The sequence below is a fragment of the Lepidochelys kempii genome, chromosome 5, assembly GCF_965140285.1.
Source record: "Lepidochelys kempii isolate rLepKem1 chromosome 5, rLepKem1.hap1, whole genome shotgun sequence".
In the NCBI taxonomy this organism is placed as follows: Eukaryota; Metazoa; Chordata; order Testudines; family Cheloniidae; genus Lepidochelys; species Lepidochelys kempii.
The window spans coordinates 3,146,484-3,169,547 of record NC_136384.1 but is presented as its reverse complement, the minus strand read 5'-3'; the positions used below and the strand labels follow the sequence as shown (position 1 = coordinate 3,169,547).

At 56.6% G+C, this 23,064-nt stretch overlaps 1 protein-coding gene across 1 annotated transcript in view; it reads left to right on the top strand.

Annotated features, from left to right (window-relative positions):
• Positions 1-15,833, top strand: part of ARID3C (AT-rich interaction domain 3C) — a 141,140-nt gene extending 125,307 nt beyond the window's left edge. The window contains exons 7-9 of the mRNA XM_078852999.1: positions 230-484; positions 11,466-11,555; positions 15,602-15,833. Coding sequence (XP_078709125.1) covers positions 230-484; positions 11,466-11,555; positions 15,602-15,753 — 497 coding nt within the window. The 3' untranslated portion in view covers positions 15,754-15,833. The remainder of the gene's footprint in view (positions 1-229; positions 485-11,465; positions 11,556-15,601) is intronic.
• The last annotated feature ends 7,231 nt before the right edge of the window (positions 15,834-23,064 follow it).

Genomic DNA, 23,064 nt, shown 5'->3' with positions numbered 1-23,064 from the left:
GGTCTGGCGGCCAGCAGAGGCCGGGAGGGGTCAGCAGCTCGGGGAGCCGCTCTGCCCCTCGTCACGCAGCCGGGCACAGGAGCCGGCTCCTTCCGCCCCGGCGTCTCTCCGGGCACAGCACCGCGGGGGCCCTCCTGCGCTGGCCCCAGGGGAGGGGGCCCAGCCCACCCTCTGGCCCTGCCACCCGCCTGCCAGCCCCTGAGCCCCTTGCCCCGCCTTGCGGTTCCAGAAGACGGCGTCCTGTCCGCGGCGGTGCCCAGCCGCATCGCCATCCCCGTCAGCCTGGCAGGGCACCACGTCGCCGCGGCCTCCCAGGCGGCCGCGCTGCAGCAGCTGCGGGAGCAGCTGGAGACGGGGGAGCCGCCCGAGAAGAAGGTGGCGCTGATGGCGGAGGAGCAGCAGCGGCTGATGCAACGCGCCCTGCAGCAGAACCTGCTGGCCATGGCCTCCCAGTTCCCCAGGGACATCAAGATCAGCAACCGAGGTCCCGGGCGGGGGGCGGGGCGGGCAGAGGGGGAGGGGCAGAGGGGCAGGGGCAGGGGCGGGAGGGGCAGAGGGGCAGGAGGGGCAGGGGCAGGGGCGGGTGGGGCAGAGGGGCAGGGGCAGAGGGGCAGAGGGGGAGGGGCAGGGGCGGGTGGGGCAGAGGGGCAGAGGGGGAGGGGCAGAGGGGGAGGGGCAGGGGCGGGTGGGGCAGAGGGGCAGGGGCAGAGGGGGAGGGGCAGGGGCGGGTGGGGCAGAGGGGCAGGGGCGGGTGGGGCAGAGGGGCAGAGGGGCAGAGGGGGAGGGGCAGGGGCGGGTGGGGCAGAGGGGCAGAGGGGGAGGGGCAGAGGGGGAGGGGCAGGGGCGGGCATCACAGCCTCGCTGGCTGGCGCGTTGTCACTGTCTGAACAGCTGTACCACCATGGGCTGTGACATGCTGCTGAGCTTGAAGCTAAGCAGGATCGGGGCTGCTCACTGGGTGGAGGGGGGACCCCAGCCGGGTGCCCCATTCCCCATGCTGTCCTCCGAGTCGGTACTGAGCCAGCAGCCCTGCATGGTGTTCAGGGACCGCAGGTTTGTTCGCCCTGGAGTCCCCGCAGGGTCCCCCCATGCGCCCCCCGGGCGAGATGCTCTTCCTGGAGTATTTCACTCCGGCGGCGGGACATGTGGCTGGTGGAGATAGGGCTGCTGTCTCCCCTGCCCATCTCCTGGAGCTCGAAGGAGGGAGCGCAGTGGAGAGCGGCTGAGCGGACCCAGTCCAGCCCTCCCCTGCGTGGGACAGATTCAGTCAGAGCCTGCTGGTCTCGTCACACCCACGCCGCTCAGCCTCTGGTGGGTGCCTGACCCGCGCCCGGCTGGCCTGGCCGTCCGGGGGGAACCAGCCAGGCTTTCCTGGGGCTCACATGGTATCTCTGCAGGTACCAGCCATAACACAACTGCCCTGGGGTGGGGACTGCTGTTCCCCCCCACAGGGGTTAATGAGAACCTGCAAACACACCGCAATAGAGCAGAGGGACAGGGCAGGATGGGGGCGGGGGCCACCCCGTGTTCCTGGATTTGTGATCCAGCCTGATGGCAGTGAGCACAAGCCGAACCCCCGGTGGATTCGGGCGAGCGGAATGTCTGATCTAGAATGAGAGGGATACATGTGGGTGGATAGAGAGGCACGTATGTTGTGTAGAGGGGTATGGACGATGTAGAGACAGTGAGCTAGATAAGGGTTATGAACAGATGGAGGGAGACAGAGAGACAAGGTGGGGGAGGTGATATCTTTTATTGGACCAACTTCTGTTGGTGAAACAGACAAACTTTTGAGCTACACAGAGCTCTTCTTCGGGTCTGGGAAAGGTAGATAGACAGAGTGGTTTCCCCAGGGAATTGAAATTGGGGGGGTTTTCGAATTTACGGGAGCGGGTGTCAGGGCCAATGAGGGGTGAGACCGTGAGGGTGAAGGTGGGCTGTAGGGCACTATAGTAAAAACTGAAAAATGTTTCATGACCATTTTATTAGATTTTAAAATCATCACACAAATTAAAGTTGGCTACTCAAGCCTTCTATGAAGCACAACGTCTGCATCCTTCCTGGTTTCTTGTTATAATTTTGCACAACTCTGTTAATGAACTTCGTGAATGCAATGCATTCATCTTTGGTGGCTTCTCGTGTGTCCGGTACTTCCATTCCTTCAATTGATATGCTCATTAGTTCAGTCACAGGATCAGGCAGAAGGCGACGTCTTTCTGAACACAAAATTCTATTCAATGAGGCAAAAGAACGCTCAGCTGTGGCTGTTGTGACTGGGAGTGGCAAGAGATGAATTCCCACTTCTCTCAGCCCGGGAAACAGAGCACAAAGATCGGGTCGAGCCACTAGTGATGATAAAGAAGTTGAAGTCAAATCTTCATTCATTCGTCGTAGGATATTCCACTCTGTGTTCAAATTCTCAATTCTCTCCTGAGCACATGGCAGCCCCATGGCTGCTCGTGCCTCACTCCATTCAGCTGTCAGTGTTTTATAGGACAGGGATCTGTAAAAGCTGCATAGAGGTTGAGCAGAATCTAGAAGTCGCTGTTGTCGATTTTTAAGAATCTACTCTGTGTACTTTTTCAGTTGTCTTAACAAACACTTCTTGTCCTCTTCACTTAAGGATTCAATATAAACGCCTTCATTAGTCAACTTCTGGACTGACGTCTTTGCTTCTTCCAGTACTTTTTCAATGGATAGCTCTCTGATTGATCCAAATGTATCTTCTGTTGCTGGACAAAGATCTACTATTGTTGTAGCAGATGCCTGGATGGCACTGTTTAATGGCCCAAGTGCTTTCAACAGTAGACTTACGAAAGAGAGAGAATGGCAAAAGTCTTCTCTGAACATAGTAGCAAAAGTAATCCACCAGCCTCACTACTTAGATCCATCCCATCTTGGTAGATACTTTCCAAAGCCAGTATTAACGGCTGGAGTAATTTTAAGACAACAGCCAAGGATCGCTCATGAGAAAGCCAGAGGGTTTTCCCAGGTTGGACTAATTTGAACTTCAGTCCCAGTGTATCTTCTATACTTTCCCTGATTTTCAGTCTTTTTGGACTCTTGCTGAAAAAAGAATACAATGAAGACATTAAATTTGTAGCTTTTTAAATGTCTTTTGAAGAGTCTGCAGCCCGGACTAGCACTGCTTGGAGTAGATGGCCTCTGCAGTGTGTATAGGAGAGACTAGGGTTACACTTTTCTCTGAGCAAAGCTTGTGCTCCACCGTGTCTTCCAGAGAAGTTTGCAGCTCCATCAAATGCGCAAGCAGCCATCTGTTTGGGGTCCTATTGACAAGCATTTAACTCTTCTAAGATGTGGGTTGTCACAGATGCAGCCAATCTGTCCTCTATAACTTGAACATCTAGAAATGCATCTACTGGCCTACCGCTGACCTCAAGATAACGTACACAATGACTTAATACTTGATGCCCATTTGCATCGGTGCATTCATCAGCCATGTATGCAAATTTTTTGAATGTGGTGAGAGAGTTCTTCACTTTTTCAGCTGTTGAGTCTTTCATTGTTGCACCGCATACATCTAGCCAGTCAGTTGAGTTTCTTCCAGAAAGACAGTGAGCATTTGCTGGTCTTGTTTGGAACCAGTGTTCAACTCCAGGATGAAGTGACCATGCACTTAACATTGGCCTCCAGTTCGTAGTGTGTGGCATCTCTTGCTTAAATAGACAGTAGGATGCCACAGCCATGTTTGTTCGCATGAACTGTGTTGTGTCTCCAGCATTCTTAACAGCCTCATTAAGTACTTATAAAATTGGCTTTGAAAGGGGCTTATGAGGCTTTCTGCATGTTGATGCACTCCAGAGGCCCTGTGTTTTTCAGCCTTTTCACGTAGTTTGTCAGCATTGGCTTTGCTGATCGGTTTGACAAACCAAGCTCCTCCACTTTTTCCAATTATAGCACTGGGAAGCTTTCCTTCTTCATAAGCTTTTTTGCAAGAGGTGCACCAGTAGCCATCTTTTGTAACTTCAGTAAATGGGAACACTTTGACCGACAAACATCGGGAACTGCCTTTAGGTTTTGGAGACACGGTTTCTTCAGTAGGTAGCTGTTTTCATGCTTCGGGCTGGCCGGATGTAGATACACCACTTGACCATTCAGATGACATGTTGATATAGAATCATAGAATCATAGAATATCAGGGTTGGAAGGGACCCCAGAAGGTCATCTAGTCCAACCCCCTGCTCAAAGCAGGACCAATTCCCAGTTAAATCATCCCAGCCAGGGCTTTGTCAAGCCTGACCTTAAAAACCTCTAAGGAAGGAGATTCTACCACCTCCCTAGGTAACGCATTCCAGTGTTTCACCACCCTCTTAGTGAAAAAGTTTTTCCTAATATCCAATCTAAACCTCCCCCACTGCAACTTGAGACCATTACTCCTCGTTCTGTCATCTGCTACCATTGAGAACGGTCTAGAGCCATCCTCTTTGGAACCCCCTTTCAGGTAGTTGAAAGCAGCTATCAAATCCCCCCTCATTCTTCTCTTCTGCAGGCTAAACAATCCCAGCTCCCTCAGCCTCTCCTCATAACTCATGTGTTCCAGTCCCCTAATCATTTTTGTTGCCCTTCGCTGGACTCTCTCCAATTTATTCACATCCTTCTTGAAGTGTGGGGCCCAAAACTGGACACAGTACTCCAGATGAGGCCTCACCAATGTCGAATAGAGGGGGACGATCACGTCCCTCGATCTGCTCGCTATGCCCCTACTTATACATCCCAAAATGCCATTGGCCTTCTTGGCAACAAGGGCACACTGCTGACTCATATCCAGCTTCTCGTCCACTGTCACCCCTAGGTCCTTTTCTGCAGAACTGCTGCCTAGCCATTCGGTCCCTAGTCTGTAGCTGTGCATTGGGTTCTTCCGTCCTAAGTGCAGGACCCTGCACTTATCCTTATTGAACCTCATCAGATTCCTTTTGGCCCAATCTTCCAATTGGTCTAGGTCCTTCTGTATCCTATCCCTCCCCTCCAGCGTATCTACCACTCCTCCCAGTTTAGTATCATCCGCAAATTTGCTGAGAGTGCAATCCACACCATCCTAGTCTTGGTTCTTGACGTGTTCTTCACCTTGGTTAGTTTTTGAGGCCTTTGAGTGGAAAAATTGTTTTTTGTCTTTTCATTTTCACTTTGACCTGCAACATATAAAAGAGATCTGAATAAAGTCAATGTTTTGTTAGGATAATGCAAATTTAACGTAAGGATAATGCAAGTTACACCAAAACACATAACAGGTCTAGATTTCTAAAAAGATATAATTTTTTTAAAAAAATGTATTTAATTTAAATTGACTTTTGAAAATTAAGCCATCCTGGGATAAGAGGGAAGTCCTCTCATTGATCAGTAACTGATTAAAAGATGGGAAACAAAGGGTAGGAATAAATGGTCAGTTTTCAGAATGGAGAGAGGTAAATAGTGGTGTCCCTGAAGGATCGGTACTGGGACCAGTCCTATTCAACATATTCATAAATGATCTGGAAAAAGGGGTAAACAGTGAGGTGGCAAAATTTGCAGATGATACAAAATACTCAAGATAAGTCCAAAGCAGACTGCGAAGAGTTACAAAGGGATTTCACAAAATTGGGTGACTGGGCAACAAAATGGCTGATGAAATTCAATGTTGATAAATGCAAAGTTGCAAAACACAATCTCAACTATACATACAAAATGATGGAGTCTGAATTAGCTGTTAACACTCAAGAAAGAGCTCTGGGAGTCATTGGGGATGGTTCTCTGACAACATCCACTCAATGTGCAGCGGCCGTCAAAAAAGCCAACAGAACGTTGGGAATCATTAAGAAAGGGAGAGAGAATAAGACAGAAAATCTCATATTGCCTTTATATAAATCCATGGTTTGCCCACATCTTGAATACAGTGTGCGGATCTGGTCACCCCATCTGAAAAAAGATCTATTGGAATTGGAAAAGGTTCAGAGACAGGCAACTAAAATGATTAGGGGTATGGAACAGGAGGAGAGATTAAAATGACTGGGAATTTTCAGCTTGGAAAAGAGACGACTAAGGGGGGATATGATAGAGGGCTATAAAATCTTGACTGGTGTGAAGAAAGTGAATAAGGAAACGTTATTTAATCCTTCACAGAACACAAGAACTAGCAGTCACCCAATGAAATTTATAGGCAGCAGGTTTTAAAAAAACAAAAGGAAGTATTTCTTCACACAACATAAAGTCAACCCATGGAACTCTTTGCCAGGGGATGCTGTGAAGACCAAAATTATACAATAAAAAAAGAACTAGATAAATTCCTGGAGAATAGATCCACCAGTGGCTATTAGCCAGGATGGGGAGGGATGCAACACCATGCTCTGAGTGTCCCTGGCCTGTTTGCCAGAAGCTGGGAATGGGCGACAGGGGATGGATCACTTGATGATTCCCTGTTCTGTTCATTCCTTCTGAAGCACCTGGCATTGGCCACTGTCGGCAGACAGGATACTGGGCTTGATGGACCCTTGTTCTGACCCATTATGGCCGTTCTTATGTAAAAATTAATTATAATAATAAAAATGTTTAGTACAGAAACTCCCCAACATAATGACCTCTCAGGATAGCAACAATGTGAGATAACATTGGTTGAGTTCAGGATCCTGACGCAGGGAAGAAAGGTAAGCAGCAGGATACGGACCCTGGACTTCAGGAAAGCAGACTTCGACTCCTTCAGGGAACGGATGGCCAGGATCCCCTGGGGGACTAACTTGAAGGGGAAAGGAGTCCAGGAGAGCTGGCTGTATTTCAAGGAATCCCTGTTGAGGTTACAGGGACAAACCATCCCGATGAGTCGAAAGAATAGTAAATATGGCAGGCGACCAGCTTGGCTTAATGGTGAAATCCTAGCGGATCTTAAACATAAAAAAGAAGCTTACAAGAAGTGGAAGGTTGGACATATGACCAGGGAAGAGTATAAAAATATTGCTCGGGCATGTAGGAATCTTATCAGGAGGGCCAAATCGCACCTGGAGCTGCAGCTAGCCAGAGATGTCAAGAGTAACAAGAAGGGTTTCTTCAGGTATGTTGGCAACAAGAAGAAAGCCAAGGAATGTGTGGGCCCCTTACTGAATGAGGGAGGCAACCTAGTGACAGAGGATGTGGAAAAAGCTAATGTACTCAATGCTTTTTTTGCCTCTGTTTTCACTAACAAGGTCAGCTCCCAGACTGCTGCGCTGGGCATCACAAAATGCGGAAGAGATGGCCAGCCCTCTGTGGAGATAGAGGTGGTTAGGGACTATTTAGAAAAGCTGGACGTGCACAAGTCCATGGGGCCGGACGAGTTGCATCCGAGAGTGCTGAAGGAATTGGCGGCTGTGATTGCAGAGCCACTGGCCGTTATCTTTGAAAACTCGTGGCGAACCGGGGAAGTCCCGGATGACTGGAAAAAGGCTAATGTGGTGCCAATCTTTAAAAAAGGGAAGAAGGAGGATCCTGGGAACTACAGGCCAGTCAGCCTCACCTCAGTCCCTGGAAAAATCATGGAGCAGGTCCTCAAAGAATCAATCCTGAAGCACTTGCATGAGAGGAAAGTGATCCGGAACAGCCAGCATGGATTCACCAAGGGAAGGTCATGCCTGTCTAATCTAATCGCCCTTTATGATGAGATTACTGGTTCTGTGGATGAAGGGAAAGCAGTGGATGTATTGTTTCTTGACTTTAGCAAAGCTTTTGACACGGTCTCCCATAGTATTCTTGTCAGCAAGTTAAGGAAGTATGGGCTGGATGAATGCACTATAAGGTGGGTAGAAAGCTGGCTAAATTGTCGGGCTCAACGGGTAGTGATCAATGGCTCCATGTCTAGTTGGCAGCCGGTATCAAGTGGAGTGCCCCAAGGGTCGGTCCTGGGGCCGGTTTTATTCAATATCTTCATAAATGATCTGGAGGATGGTGTGGATTGCACTCTCAGCAAATTTGCGGATGATACTAAACTGGGAGGAGTGGTAGATATGCTGGAGGGGAGGGATAGGATACAGAAGGACCTAGACCAATTGGAAGATTGGGCCAAAAGGAATCTGATGAGGTTCAATAAGGATAAGTGCAGGGTCCTGCACTTAGGACGGAAGAACCCAATGCACAGCTACAGACTAGGGACCGAATGGCTAGGCAGCAGTTCTGCGGAAAAGGACCTAGGGGTGACAGTGGACGAGAAGCTGGATATGAGTCAGCAGTGTGCCCTTGTTGCCAAGAAGGCCAATGGATTTTGGGATGTATAAGTAGGGGCATAGCGAGCAGATTGAGGGACGTGATCGTTCCCCTCTATTCGACATTGGTGAGGCCTCATCTGGAGTACTGTGTCCAGTTTTGGGCCCCACACTTCAAGAAGGATGTGGATAAATTGGAGAGAGTCCAGCGAAGGGCAACAAAAATGATTAGGGGACTGGAACACATGAGTTATGAGGAGAGGCTGAGGGAGCTGGGATTGTTTAGTCTGCAGAAGAGAAGAATGAGGGGGGATTTGATAGCTGCTTTCAACTACCTGAAAGGGGGTTCCAAAGAGGATGGCTCTAGACTGTTCTCAATGGTAGCAGATGACAGAACGAGGAGTAATGGTCTCAAGTTGCAGTGGGGGAGGTTTAGGTTGGATATTAGGAAAAACTTTTTCACTAAGAGGGTGGTGAAACACTGGAATGCGTTACCTAGGGAGGTGGTAGAATCTCCTTCCTTAGAGGTTTTTAAGGTCAGGCTTGACAAAGCCCTGGCTGGGATGATTTAACTGGGAATTGGTCCTGCTTCGAGCAGGGGGTTGGACTAGATGACCTTCTGGGGTCCCTTCCAACCCTGATATTCTATGATTCTATGATAACAACCTTGGCAAATAATGCATTTTAAAAATCTTGGCCTACTAGGAAACATATGTATATAAGTTTCCATTCCCAGTTACAAATCTAGCATTCTGGAGCAAAGTCACTAAAGTATAGTCCAACAAACAAATGTTTATTTAACGGGCCCCTCACTTTTCCTTCCACCGCACCCCACTCACCGGTGTTGTCCTTGGTCAGTGGGGACTCAGAGTTCAGAGGTGCTTTCACACGAGTTCATCTCCCTGGTGCGGGGCAAGAAGGCGCCTTGCTCGTTCCTCCAGCGGCTCACTGTTCGCTCTGGCCACTGTTGTTCGTTGTGCCACCGTTCGCTCCATCGCGCTGTCCCCCATGGCCCTGCGCCGTCGCCTTCGGCTGCCACCTCCACTGTGACCTCTGCCAGTGGGTCTCTTGAGGTTCCTCCGGCTCTCCGTGATTTCAGCCGAGCTCTCAGTGGGGAACCTCGCTGCTGGTGCAGACTGGGCCGTCTCTGCCACAGAAACGCTGTCCCCCAGCCGGTGTAAGCGCTTAGTCCTGATTCTCAGTGATTTCAGCTGAGCTCTCAGTGAGGAACCTCGCTGCTGGTGCAGGCTGGGCCGTCTCTGCCACAGAAACGCTGTCCCCCAGCCGGTCTAAGCGCTTAGTCCTGATTCTCAGTGATTTCAGCTGAGCTCTCAGTGGGGAACCTCGCTGCTGGTGCAGACTGGGCCGTCTCTGCCACAGAAACGCTGTCCCCCAGCCGGTCTAAGCGCTTAGTCCTGATTCTCCGTGATTTCAGCTGAGCTCTCAGTGGGGAACCTCGCTGCTGGTGCAGGCTGGGCCGTCTCTGCCACAGAAACGCTGTCCCCCAGCCGGTCTAAGCGCTTAGTCCTGATTCTCAGTGATTTCAGCTGAGCTCTCAGTGAGGAACCTCGCTGCTGGTGCAGACTGGGCCGTCTCTGCCACAGAAACGCTGTCCCCCAGCCGGTGTAAGCGCTTAGTCCTGATTCTCAGTGATTTCAGCTGAGCTCTCAGTGAGGAACCTCGCTGCTGGTGCAGGCTGGGCCGTCTCTGCCACAGAAACGCTGTCCCCCAGCCGGTCTAAGCGCTTAGTCCTGATTCTCCGTGATTTCAGCTGTAGTGGTCACTGAACACAACAAAAGACTCTCTATGGAGCCTGATCAGCTCTATCCTTAAACAGGGGAGCGAGGCAGGTCAAACAGTACTTGTGACTCAGACAGACCGTCAAGCAAAACACCTGTCCCCACCCTCTCTCTCCATGCCCTCAGTCAGCACAGGCTAAGGACAGTTCTACTGCCCTTTCCTCCTATCATAAGAAAAACAACATTTCATTCCCCCTCTTCCCCCCTCATTCAAGTGATTTGTAACCTAACCCCAGCCAAAATCTATCACTTGGGCAAGGCAGCTCTGTTTGCTGGATACCTAGGTAGATGAGGTGTAAATGTAAATACAATCTGGTCCTGAAGCCTTTCCCCCCAGCCCCCAGCTCATCGCTAGCTGTCCGGGAGAGCTCATTTAGACTTTGCTTACAAATCTTCATTTGAAATGATTAGGTTGGCCAACATCACCGAAATGAATTCACTGACATGGTCATAAAAACAACAGCTATATAAGGAAGCTAGTCCATGTTCATACTTTTCAAATCTATGATACTTTTTCAGATACACTTACTTTATCATACACTGTATATGCTTTTAAAGTCTGTATTAACGTTTCCATTTAAATTCAAATTTCCAAACAGTCACTAAATTGGCATGTAACTAGTTCACAAAACTGGGGTGGGGGGGAATCACTGTATGTATAGATGAGGAGGTAGGGAGGACACACCAATAAATGGCTAGGGAGGGAGGCATAGCTCGATGGATGGATGAATGGGTACCTAAAGCTGGATGGATGGATGGATGGATGGATGGAAGGGGGTGTGTGGGGATGGATGGATGGATGGATGGATGGGGCATGTGGGGATGGATGGATGGAAGGGGGCATGTGGGGATCGATGGATGGAGGGATGGATGGACGGATGGACAGATGGATGGACTGATGGACGGAGGGAGGGATGGCTCAGAGTACGTATAGATGGGGAGGTAGAGAGGACATACCAATGAATGGCTAGGGAGGGAGGCAGAGGGGTACCTATAAGCTGGATGGACGGGCAGATAGATGGGTATGTATCGATAGACAGCGAGAGGAGTACGTATGATAAGTGGAGAGGTAGAGATGGACGGATAGGGGGCGGGCTGTGATGACCAGATCTTGCGCCTCACCGGCACTGCTCATTGGATGTTACTTTTGGGGGAGCCTGTCAAACCCTATTGCTGTTGCCTGGTGACACCAGGACATCATCGTGCAAGTCGGCACCACGTGATTTTGTGCCCCAGGGTGTGAAGAGACTCTCCCTTCCAACAAACGTGGCAGCCACGGGGAGTGATGGGAATTGCTCCCCAAGCTGGGCCCTGCGAGATCCCACCCTCTGCCCCAGCAAAACTGGGGAGGAAAATGTCCCAGTTGCTAACCCAGAGAGCCAAACGGGGTTAGCCAGCTGGCTGGAGCAGGTGGGGGGGGCCATCCCACTGGCTTTGTTTCCCAGGCAGGCCTGTCTAATTTCTGTTTCTCTTAATGCTCATATCGGTCTTTCCTTTCCCTCAGATGACAGACAGGAGACCGCATTGAACCTGTCCACCAACGGCATTAGCAGCATCAACATGTCAATAGAAATAAATGGAGTTGTCTACACAGGTAAATAGAAGGGCTGCTCAGCCCATGTAATTGCGGCCAGGAAATCCAATAAGTTATAGCCACTGCCCGGCCAGCGAGTCCTTCCTTCAATCTGATGTCTTTACTATAAAATCCATTGTAATGAAGTGGCAGGGCCGAGCATGCTGGGGAGGCGGGGGCGGGGAGGCAGAGCTGCAGATTGCCCTGGTGAGCCCCAGTCGATTCGGTGGTGGAGGGCGCTGGGTGGGCGGAGGGGGGAGCAGCACCAGAGGCCTGGGCTTTAATCACTGCGGGATCAGTTGGCCGTAGCGTGGGGGTGGGGACTCACTGCACAACCAGGGGGACTGGCACAGACAGATGGAGGGACTTATGCTGCAGCCAAGACGGTGGACGGCGGCTCCTCAGCTCGTGCCCGCTGGAGAACTCACCTTCCAGAGCCAGGAATGGAACCCGAGATCCCTGAATCTGAACGTTTCTTTGCTGTCCACAAACGTCCATCCATGAAACCTGCTGGCAAAGTGTCTCCCATGGCAGTGGGCTAGCAGGAGGGCTATGCACCCCAGACATCACCGGCACCCCAAGGGGCACCAGCCGCTCTGCACGGGGGTGAATTTCACTGTTAGATCCCCTGCCTTTAATCTAAACCACTCCGGTGCACCCAGACACCACGGTGATGGGTGCCATACAGGTGCTGGTACGAATGCTTTTGCTGAGGGTCATAGTGTTATTTACCCCTTCACATAACACAAGACCCAGGGGGTCACCCAATGAAATGAACTGGCAGCAGGTTTAAAACAAACAAAAGGAAGTATTTCTTCACACAATGCACAGTCAACCTGTGGAACTCCTTGCCGGGGATGCTGTGAAGGCCAAAAGTATAACTGGGTTCTAAAGGGAACTAGATAAGTTCCTGGAGGACAGGGCCATCAATGGCAATTAGCCAGGATGGTCAGGGACACAACCCCATGCTCCGGGTGTCCCTAAACCTCTGACAGCCAGAAGCTGGGACTGGTCGACGGGATGGATCACTCACTAATTACCCTGTCCTGTTCATTCCCTGTGAAGCACCCGGCACTGGCCACTGTCAGCAGACGGGATCTTGGGCTGGATGGCCCCTTGGTCTGACCCAGGATGGCCGTTCTCGTGTTCTCAGAAGTGCACTGGGTGCATGCGTGGCTGGGAGCAGAGATGCAGGCGGGGACAGATCTGTGCTGAGAGCCGAGGGCACGGCCCAGAAAGCTGGAGTTCAGTGGGGAGCCTGAATGATCCAGAATCTCCCACCCTTTTCCTGCTCACGAGCTGCGAGGGATCAAGGCTCCGTCTCTGAGCAGAGCAGCGACAGCCCCTCGGCCGAGAGCCCCTGTGGGAGCGGCTGGGAAGGTTTCGTACAATCTGAGGCCTGTCCCTTTAAGTGTGCGTTCCCACTTTGCTAAGTGGGTCACCCCACTCCCCCCTGGAGACGCCTCCTAGCCATGCTGCGCTGCCCCAATTAAAATATAAAGCTGGATTTGACAGCAGTTAAATATTTAACTATATGGAAAGGTCAGGGCTGATAACAGCCCTGTGTCTGTACCATCCTTCCTTTGCCTGGGGGAGCCTGCTGGCCTGACACCCCAGCTATTCCCCAGGCTCCTCGCCTACAGGCGCCAGGCACTAGGCAGCAGAGTTGGGAGGAGAAGTCAGAGCCAGAGGCCGGGGAGGAGAAAGCCATGCAGCCAGAGATGAGAGGTGGGGCTGCAGGGGAGACGGCTCCTGCACCTTCCGGGATGGGAACGTGGGGAGGAGAGACCAGCAGGGAGCGCCAGCCAGGGCGAGTCCATGGAGGGCGTCACCGTGAAGGCAATGGTGAACTGGGTGCAGGACGTGGCTGGAGGGGACCTGATCTCGCTTCGTGGTGGGTGAGAGAGGGATTCCCCTGTGCGTGGCACGTGCCCTGCCCCTCTTCCAGAAGCAGCCCCGTGGGATGCTCCAGATACGGGGCTCTCGCGCCAGGCAGGGAGAAGCCACGTGAGCAAAGGGACAGTTCCAGAGAAAGGTCCTGGCTTCATGACGATCCCTCCCTGCCTAGATCCCGGTTCTCCCGAAAACCTGCCACACGCGACACGGGCTGTGGACCCCCGGGCCATGCTCCTCCACCTCCCGCCCACACATGTCTCTGACGCTGGCTGGCAGCTGCCCCCAGCTCCTCTCCTCCAGGTGCTGATGCCAGCGCTGGCTGCTGGCGAGGTGGCAGGGTGGGTTCACCCACGTGCAACACACGCACGCTGGCTATTGCAGCCAGGGCGCCAACGTGCTGCTGCGGGCACGGGAGCTTCAGCCCTGCCCTGGTGCCACCCCGGCCCCCAGCTGCTCCTGTAGCTTGGGCCAATCAGGCTGAGCCTCTCACAGGCCTGTGGCCTCAAATGCCGGGGGGCGAGGGCTGGCCAGGGAGCCCCCAGCCCCGGGCCAGCGCAGGAGTGTTCCCAGAGCCAGGCCGCAGGTGTCCCAGGGGACCACTTCCCCCAGCAGCCCCCCGCATGGCTCTGTCTCCTCTGGGCGGCTGTGATCCTTAGGCATGTCACAGGCCTGGCATCCTCTGCTCGCAGCGTCTGGCTGCCCGAGCCCAGCTGCGACGGGCGGCACGAGAGGCTGTAGCGGGCACCTGCCAGGAGTCCAGGGCTCTCGCTGGCGTCGCCGGCTCCTGGTGCACGGCTCTGCTTCTCCCTGGCCTGTGATGGGATTGGGTGGGCCCTGCTCAGCCGCCCAGCTGGGCCAAGCTGGGAGTTGGTGGAGTGGCACCAGAGAGGGCTCTGCCCAGGCGGGTGGGCAGAGAGGTGGCCAGGCCCCATGGGAGGGGCCTGGGTGTCAGGAGACCTGGGTTCTATCCCCGCCACTACCTAGATAGGTGACCCTGGTCCAGTCCCCTTCCCTCCCCAGGCCTGGCGCCCAGTCACCCTTCCTGGTGGGGGGGTGGCCAGCTGGGCCGGGGCCTTGAGCTTTGCTGGGACCCAAGGGCAACGGTCATCGATAAATAACCCTAAATGAAGGCAGCAGCTCCACCGCCCCACTGCACCTCTGGGCTGGCTGCTGCCTCGTCCCTGTGCCCACTGGCTTCCACAGAGACCCCCTCCCGTCCCGCATGGCTGGGGGCTAGCCCTGTGCTCCAGGAGGGAAACCAGGGCTCGTGGGCAAGCTCACAGAGCAGCCACCCACTGCAGGAGTTGGACTTACGGCCAGTGGGCGACAGGAGGGAGCAGTGCCCCGGGGTCTCAGGCCGGCTGCGTGTGTATTGACTAGACTAATGCAAAACCAGTGTGCGATGGGAGCCAGAGCTGGCCTGAAGCTGGGGCAGGCCTGAGCACACGCAGGGGAAGCAGGGGGCCAGCACATAGGGCCCCTTGGGGTATCACAGAGAGGAGATGAGACCTGATCCTGTACGTCGGATCAGCGTGCGGTGGCAGGGGCCCATGTACACGATTTGGGGGGGGAAGGGGTCCATGTATGGGATCGGGGTGGGAGAGGGGTCCATGTATGGGATCCGGCAGGGAGAGGGGTCCATGTATGATCGGGGTGGGAGAGGGGTCCATGTATGGGATCCGGCAGGGAGAGGGGTCCATGTATGGGATCGGGGTGGGAGAGGGGTCCATGTATGGGATCCAGCAGGGAGAGGGGTCCATGTATGGGATCGGGGTGGGAGAGGGGTCCATGTATGGGATCCGGCAGGGAGAGGGGCCCATCTACAGGATGGGGGGGGCCGTGTACATGATTGTGGGGGGAGAGGGCACCCCTAGCATGGCTCCAGGTGAAGGTCTGGGGCTGGCAGTGTTGTCACCTTTGTAGCAAAGCAGCTGTTGGGATACATTTGGGGAAAAGGCAGAAATTGCAGGGCAGGATCTTGAGGGGCCCGGGGTGCAGAGGGAATAATGGGGGGCATAGGGGGAATTGTGGGGTCTGGAGAGGGGGAACATGACGATGGGGTATCGCAGGGCCCACGGGCACCGTGGCTGGGGTGCCCGATCCCCATGCCATGGGCTCTGTTGTGCCCTCGGGGGCGTGCTGGGTCACCCTATGTCTCTTTGCTCCCACAGGTGTCCTGTTTGCCCGCAGACCCCTTGGCCCAGGGGCACCTGGCAACAACAGCAGCAGGAGCTCCCACGGCCCCTCGAGCCCGGTGCCCGCGCAGAACCAGCGGCTCTCGGCCTCCTCACGCAGTCACACTCCCGCCAGTGCCTCGCCGTGAGGGCGGGAGAGTCGCCAAGGACCCCCCACCCCGCCAGCCCCCCATCAGCCCCCTCAGAAATAAAGCAACTTGGAGTCAAAGTCCAGAATCCCAGGGGAGCACCCGCGACATGCCTTCTGCATGCGTGCCCCCCGCCTCTGATGCAGCAAGACCCCTTCTGCCCTGGCCACCTGGGCCACAGGAATCAGCTGGGGGTGGGGGGCGGGCGCTCTGGCTGGGCTGCAGTGGGGTGAGGGGCTCTGGCCAGGCTGCTCTGGCCTGTGGGGCTCTGACCAGACTAACTGTGGGGTGAGGGCCACTAGCCGGGCTGCAGTGGGGTGAGGGGCTCTGGCCAGACTAACTGTGGGGTGAGGGCCTCTAGCCGGGCTGCAGTGGGGTGAGGGGCTCTGGCCAGGGTGCAGTGGGGTGAGGGGCTCTGGCCGGGCTGCAGTGGGGTAAGGGGCTCTGGCCGGGCTGCTGTGGGATGTGGGGTGAGGGGCTCTGGCCAGGGTGCAGTGGGGTGAGGGGCTCTGGCCAGGCTGCTGTGGGGTGAGGGGCTCTGGCCAGGCTGCTGTGGGATGTGGGGTGAGGGGCTCTGGCCAGGGTGCAGTGGGGTGAGGGGCTCTGGCCGCGCTGCCCTGTCCTGTGGGGCTCAGGCTGGGAGTGCTGAGGACTTTGGCTTTCACTGCACACACTTGGACTTGACCCGTGTCAGGGGTGGGGGCGGGGAATGTGGCTGCTCACGTGTCCAGGCCGAGGCAGTGAGCGGGGCAGAGGGATCTGCATGCACCCCGCCCCTAACACACTCACGTATGATGCCACACGCACACGCACAGCACATGCCCCCCCAGCATGCCCACGTGGAATCCCCTCTCTCCGTTACACACACACACACACAGTCTGTGTGTTACCTGCCCATGTGGGACACCTTTCATCATTATACATAGAGCCTGCCCTGGTACACACTCGCTCGTGGTACCCCCATTACACACTTGCTCGTGGTACCCCCATTACACACTCGCTCGTGGTACCCCCGTTACACACTCGCTTGTGGTACCCCCATTACACACTCGCTCGTGGTACCCCTGTCACACACTCACTTGTGGTACCCCCATTACACACTCGCTCGTGGTACCCCCGTTACACACTCGCTTGTGGTACCCCCATTACACACTCGCTCGTGGTACCCCTGTCACACACTCACTTGTGGTACCCCCATTACACACTCGCTCGTGGTACCCCTGTCACACACTCACTTGTGGTACCCCCATTACACACTCGCTCGTGGTAGCCACCTCTCTTGCACACGGTCCTGTTGTCTCCCTGCTCATCCTTGGCAAACCACATGTAGTGTCCCTGGGGAAGCTCCCAGCCACCGGCCCCAAGGCCAGGCCAGAGAGCAGGACAAGGAGGAGTGGGTGGCGGGGGCAGGGAGACAGAGCAGCAGGCAGGGGAGGGGAATGTCTGGTCCTGGGGCTGGCCACAGTGCTCCTCATGGACTCAGCCAACCCCTAAGTGCCCCATCCTGCCCCCAGCCGGGGGCACTGGCAGAGCTGATGGGGCTGGCTGGGTACAGAAGCCTTTCTGGCCCTGGGGAGGAGCGGAGGGGCTGTTTGGATGCCAGCTGGGGACAGCAGCCCCTCATAGTGGTGTCTGGGCTCCTGTGCCAGGCAGCTCCTAGTTCGGTTGCTGGGTGCTCTTTGCCCTTCCTCTCAAGTCGCCTTCACCTTCGTTACTGAATTCCCTCCCTGTGGGGCTCAGGGCCACAACCCTGCACTGTGGGTACAGGGAGGGCACCCCCTGCGGGCCTGCACTGTCCCCCGTGCTCCCCTCCTCCACCCACAAGGCCCCCAAAGATGGGAGAAGGAGCGGGGCACTTGGATAAGCTGGACCCTGAGGTGTAAGGAGGATTCCTGGGGTTAAAGTGGCGACCTCAAAGCACCCACCTGAGCCAGGAATCCCTGGCCCCAAGGCGCCCGGCTTTGCCCGCTGAGCTGTGGTGAGCTCGGCATAGATCCCGCCCGGCCCCCTGGTGCCAAACCTCACCAGACTCCTGCCCACCTCCCCCGGGGCTCGCAGGGCAGGATCCGTGCCCCCTCCAGGCCACAGGCAGAGGCGGGGTAAGGCTGTGGCGGGCGCAAGCCCAGCAGCAGGTGGATCTCACACGGACGAGGCCAGGCTGGGCGATCGGCCCCAGGGAAACGCCCGGAAGGGCCAAAAAGCGTGAAAAGGGAAATGGGGGTTTTCCACTGAAATTGCGATATTAAAAAAGCAGGACGTTTCCCCTCCCCCAGTCTGTACCCCACCCTCCTCCTCCATCGCCTGCAGAGCCCCTCCCCACCCCACTGGGGCAGCCTGCTGCGGGGGAGGGGGGATGGGAGGGGCTAGGGCTAGTGGGAGGGGCAGAATGGGTTGCGAAGGGGCGGAGTCTGGGGGTGGAGCATAGGTGGTGGGCGGAGTCTAGAGCAGGCAGCGCAGGAGGGGGGCCAGTCTAGGGGAGGCCGTCCTCGCCGAGCATGTCGCCCAGTTTGTCCCACGGTTGTCACCATCCTGGCACTGAGATCCAGCTCCCCCACCGATGCCAGCTGTGGTTCTCCCCATCCCATCAACTCCCCCCCCACCTGACTGCAAAGACACCCCCCCCAAATACCTCACTGTGCAGAGAAGCAGCCAGGCAGGGAGCACACGGCGCTACCTCATCCCCCCCTGCAGGGCCCTTGCCCGCCGCGACTCCAGAGCCCTCTGGGGAGCCCGGCGGGATGCTGCCTTCCTTCCCTCCACTCGCTGCCTCGCCCAGGGCTGGGGGGTTCATTTGCACGCGTGTAAATTGCTATGGTACTAAAGAAGGGAACAAGCAGATCTAACCTCACGGCTACCTCATTGTGCGCTAGGAGGTGCCAACCTCCAGGCTGGCAGAGGGTGCCGGGGGTGACACCCAGAGTCTGGCCTGAGTGGTCTTTGCAGCCTCAGTGCTTTCTACTGCAGGGCGAGGCCAGGAGATCCGTGCCGAGCTGAGGGCCACGGCGCCGTCGGCAGACTCAGAGCCGCGGCCCGTGGGCTTGGGCGGTTCCTGGTGGGAATCCCCTTTTCATCTTCCCAAAGGGTCAAAGAACAATAATCCTGCAACTGACCAAAGACGCCCTCTTCCCCGAAGAGGATTCTCTTCCTGTGCCCCCCGGGGCTCCCCAGAGCTGCCTCCCGGTGGTGGCGCAGGGAAGGAGCGGCTGTAGACTGCCAAGGCTCCCCAGCTTGCGGGCGCCAGGGCGGGCCTGGCAGCAGCTGGGGCCAAGCCTCACCACCAGCTTTGCGTTCAGCCCGTCCTCCTGGGACGTGCTGGGCACCGCATCAGCGCCCGGCGTGGCTGGAAGAGACGGACACTTACGGTGCCGTTCCACCGGCCCCTGAGGACAAGGGACTGGACTGAGCCAGGGTGTGGGCGGCCGGGGCTGGGGTTGAATTTCAAAGCTCTTGTACCAAAGATCCAGTGCCTCAAGCACTTGGCTTTCACTCTGTAGGGCCAGTAGCACCCGGAGAAGGGGAAAGGAAGCAGAGAATGATCTTACTTCTGTCTATTTGTCTGTCTGTCTGTCTGCTCTTGGCTAGGAGCTCTTCCTTTGCTGTGCTAGGCTTAGAGGCTGTATTGGCTTTCGCTCGCTGTGTATGAAGCTTTCCGAGGTTTCTTGCTTTTCCTCCGTTCAGTTTCTTCTCTCGTAGGGTTCGGAGTCGATCCAGTGCACGCAGTGGCAGCTGGATTGTGGTGCTCAGGGGTATCAAATAACCAGTAACCAAAAAAGGATGAAAGAGACATTTTCCTGCGGCTGCTCTGAGTTCCAGCGTGTTCAGACAATTAAAATGCTGCTTTTCACTGAGCTCTCAGCTGCCTGTCTTGTGTCTGGCGTTCCCGGTACCCACAGTGCTCCCTGCCCTCGGGCCGGGATTCTCTGGGCATGGGCTGGGCACCGGGCTGGGCACCGCAGCATCAGGTCATGCACAGGTCTCCCAAGAGTGCCGCCTTGCCGGGGGCAAAGTGGCGGTGAGGAGGGGGCTAAGCCCACACCGCTCAGGGCGCTGGGACAGGGGCCCCTTGTGTTCCCTTTTCTCTGGAGAGATCTGGGTTTAAGGCCAGCCCAGGCTGAGAGTGGTGACGGGTCTATTGGTCTCTCAGGCCCGAGCACAAACCAGGCTGCATGGCAGAACCACCCCACATTTCAGCAGAGCCTCGGACCTGCCAGGACAGCACCAGGAGGGGAGTTACTGAGAGGCGTTGGCAGAAGGGTGGTGGGAGCCAGACCAGGGATAGCAGGGGCTGCAGGGCGTTAGCAGGGACCGTTGGTCCAGGAGGGCATTGCTGTTTGAACATTTCCCATCCCCCCCACCCCCGCATCCATCGCATGCTGTTCCCATCTGTGGGGACTGCACCTGGGACTTTCCGGGCCAAAAGCGCAGGCCTCTGTCATTGGAGCCAATGGAGAGTACGTCCCTGTGTGCAGCAGTGGTAGGTTGTTATCATCCCTGGGGCCAACTGCTGGAGCGGGACAGGAAGACAAGCACAAGGTTAGCAAATCACACACATTCAGGGCGCAGGAGAGGTGGGGAGGCATGACCGTGAGGCAGCGTTGTGTCCCCTGGAGGTCAGGCCCCATGGGGCCCAGTCCCAAGGATAAAGCCCATCTTGGCTGAATTCCCTTTGGCCGTGCTCTGATTGCGTCTGTGCAGCGAGCTGGCTGTTATCAGCCAACACACGCCTCCCGTGGATGGATTGGCAAATCCATACTGGGAGCAGCGAGATAATCGGCTCAATAGCTCAGGCCAGTCACTCGCCTGGGAAGGTCCCAGCGACAGTCTGCGGTCCCCAGGGGTCCCTCCCAGGGGCCCAGGGCGAGGAGGGGATGTACACCGCACACCAGGTGACAGGCAGTCTGCAGCTCTGCCCGGTTAACAGTCATGTGGGCAGTGCAGCTGGCATCCACAGCCACCTGGGGGTGAGATCCCCTCGCACACGGGCAGGAAACGCACCCCCAGAGCAGAGGGGTGCTATGGACCGTGTTGCTGGCCACTCAGTAGATGGCTCATTGCCCTTTGACTCAGCCCAATGCTCCAGCCCGGTACTGGTGCCAACCCGCCAACAAGCCAGGAAAGGCAAGGCCCGGCGGGTCATACCCACCCCCAGTGCTGCCCGTCTGGGGTCTCAAAGCACTTTACAGCCCATTAGACCTCACATTGAACCTCTTCCTAAGCAGGCAGCAACTTCTACGCTCCCGGGGTGCCCCCCCAGAGCCTTCCCGCACCCCCTACATGGCCACGTCCCCAGCCGAGCAGGGGGTGCACTGCAAACCCCGGGAGATTCGCTCCCTCAACTTCACGCCCAGCCCAGCCGCCCCCATCCTTTGCTGCTCACCGAGGACTGAAGCTTCCTCCAGCTTCCCCCTTTCAGAAGGGCTTTTGCCAGCTGGGACGGGGCAGGAAACCTCCAAGTGACCAGTCTGCAGGGGGCGTTCCTCACTGCAGCCCCGGTACAGCGGGGATTGACCCGGGGACCCCGGCGCTAAAAGCACAAGCAGCTACAGCTCAGGCTGACCCAGACTCACGGCCCCTGGGGGCCAGACGCATCACACCCCCTCACCAGTGGGTTACCCTGCTCCACTCGCAGCCACCCCAGGCCTCCTGCTGCCCAGCCCTAACGGGAGCCTTGATACACGTGGGCCCTGCAGCTTTCACCTGCTCTGTTTGCCCTGCTAATGGCCGGGGCTAACCTGGCCCTGCTCCAGGATCAGGCCTCTGGTCAGAATGGAGGAGGGCTGAGCCCAGGGCCCACGGGCAGCTCCCTGGAGAGGAGCCAGAAGCAAAACCCCAGCACGGGGGAGGCTGGACTTGGAGCTGAGCCTGCAGCTGGGGCGACAGCGACTCTCAGGGGATCTCGCCACCTGCCTGCAGCTGCCCTTGGCGCATCCGCCTGGGAGGGAGAGTGCCCCCGGCACTGCTTCCCCCCACACCTCTACATAGGTCCCAGAATTCCTGCAGGGACCACGTCCCCATCGCCCGGGGCCTGCGATCTGGGGGCGCTGGTCTATCGCTAGTGCCCCGCGAGCGAGTGGCTCGCCCTGTGCGAACATACGCTCATGCCCGGCACCACCGGGGTCCAATACGTGGCCCCCCAAGCCATGGCAGGGACAGGGAGTGGGGCGGTGCTGGGCTCTTCTGGTGTAGCGATGCTGATCCCATGATGCTGCCGTGACTGTGCACACCAGGGGTACCGATCTGCTCCCTTTCAGGGGGGTTCCTGGCACGCTGCCAACAGGGCTGCGTCCCTCGAGTACCCCACTGATGGCCTCGGGATGGTGCCAGGCCAGGCCGCGGGCCTCTGCCTGCCACCCACATCCAGCCTTATGGACCTAGGAGGTTGATATTAACCAAGACCGCCCCGCAGGCGAGATGAACGGTTAGGGCGACTACGTGGTAATATTGACCGGGGGAGCCCCGAGCACCCGACAGCTGTTTACAGCCTGCCTGGGCGACGGGCGGGCGAGTGCCCCTGTTGCGTGGGGACCATGTCGGTGCACTCGTGGGACACAGCCGCTTGCTGAAATCAGCTCCTGCAGCCTGGGTGTGGGGGGGCTGTGTTAGGCCAGGCTTTGGGGCCGATACGAGGGTTGAGCCTGGCCAGGCCGGGGCAACACCACAGCACAGGGGTGTGGCAGGACCTGGGCAAGCTAGCCCAGCTACTGTGCAGCTCGGCAGCGCCTCTCCAGCCGCAGGAGTGGTGAAGGGAAACGGGCAGCTGCTGTTTCTCTGGCCTCCCCATGGGTGAGGTCTATGGGTCCGACTAGAAGTGCCGCCCCGGCTGGCACTGGCTGACGCCTTCCAAATTGGAGTGGGCCCCAGGACGGGGGTTTTCCGGAGCTGAACCTGCTTTGGGACCCTGTCGAGTGTGGAGGGTTACTCAGGGCCGAGGGATGGGGGCAGCCCAGCCGGGGATGCGAAGCGCATGCAGGGAAATCTCCCTGGTGCAAAGCGCTAGCGGGAGAAGGGGCTGTTTGGGTGAGGCGTGTAGCACTCCCCGCAGTTCCTGGGCTCCATGCGGTGAGTGCTAGGGAGGGTCTGTGCCCTGGCTCACAGAGGGGCTCAGACTAGCCTGGGGCCTCCTGGCCTTGACATCATCAAATGGAGTCTGAGACCCCAACAGCTGGCTCTGCCCCCCGACTTGCTCAGAGCCAGGGCTGCCCCTGCAGATGGGGGGGTGCCTCTGAGGGCAGGGCAGGCCCAGAGACCTCAGCAACACCAAGACATGGACAATGACACCGGGCACGGGCCAGCAAACATGAGCCCTAGTTT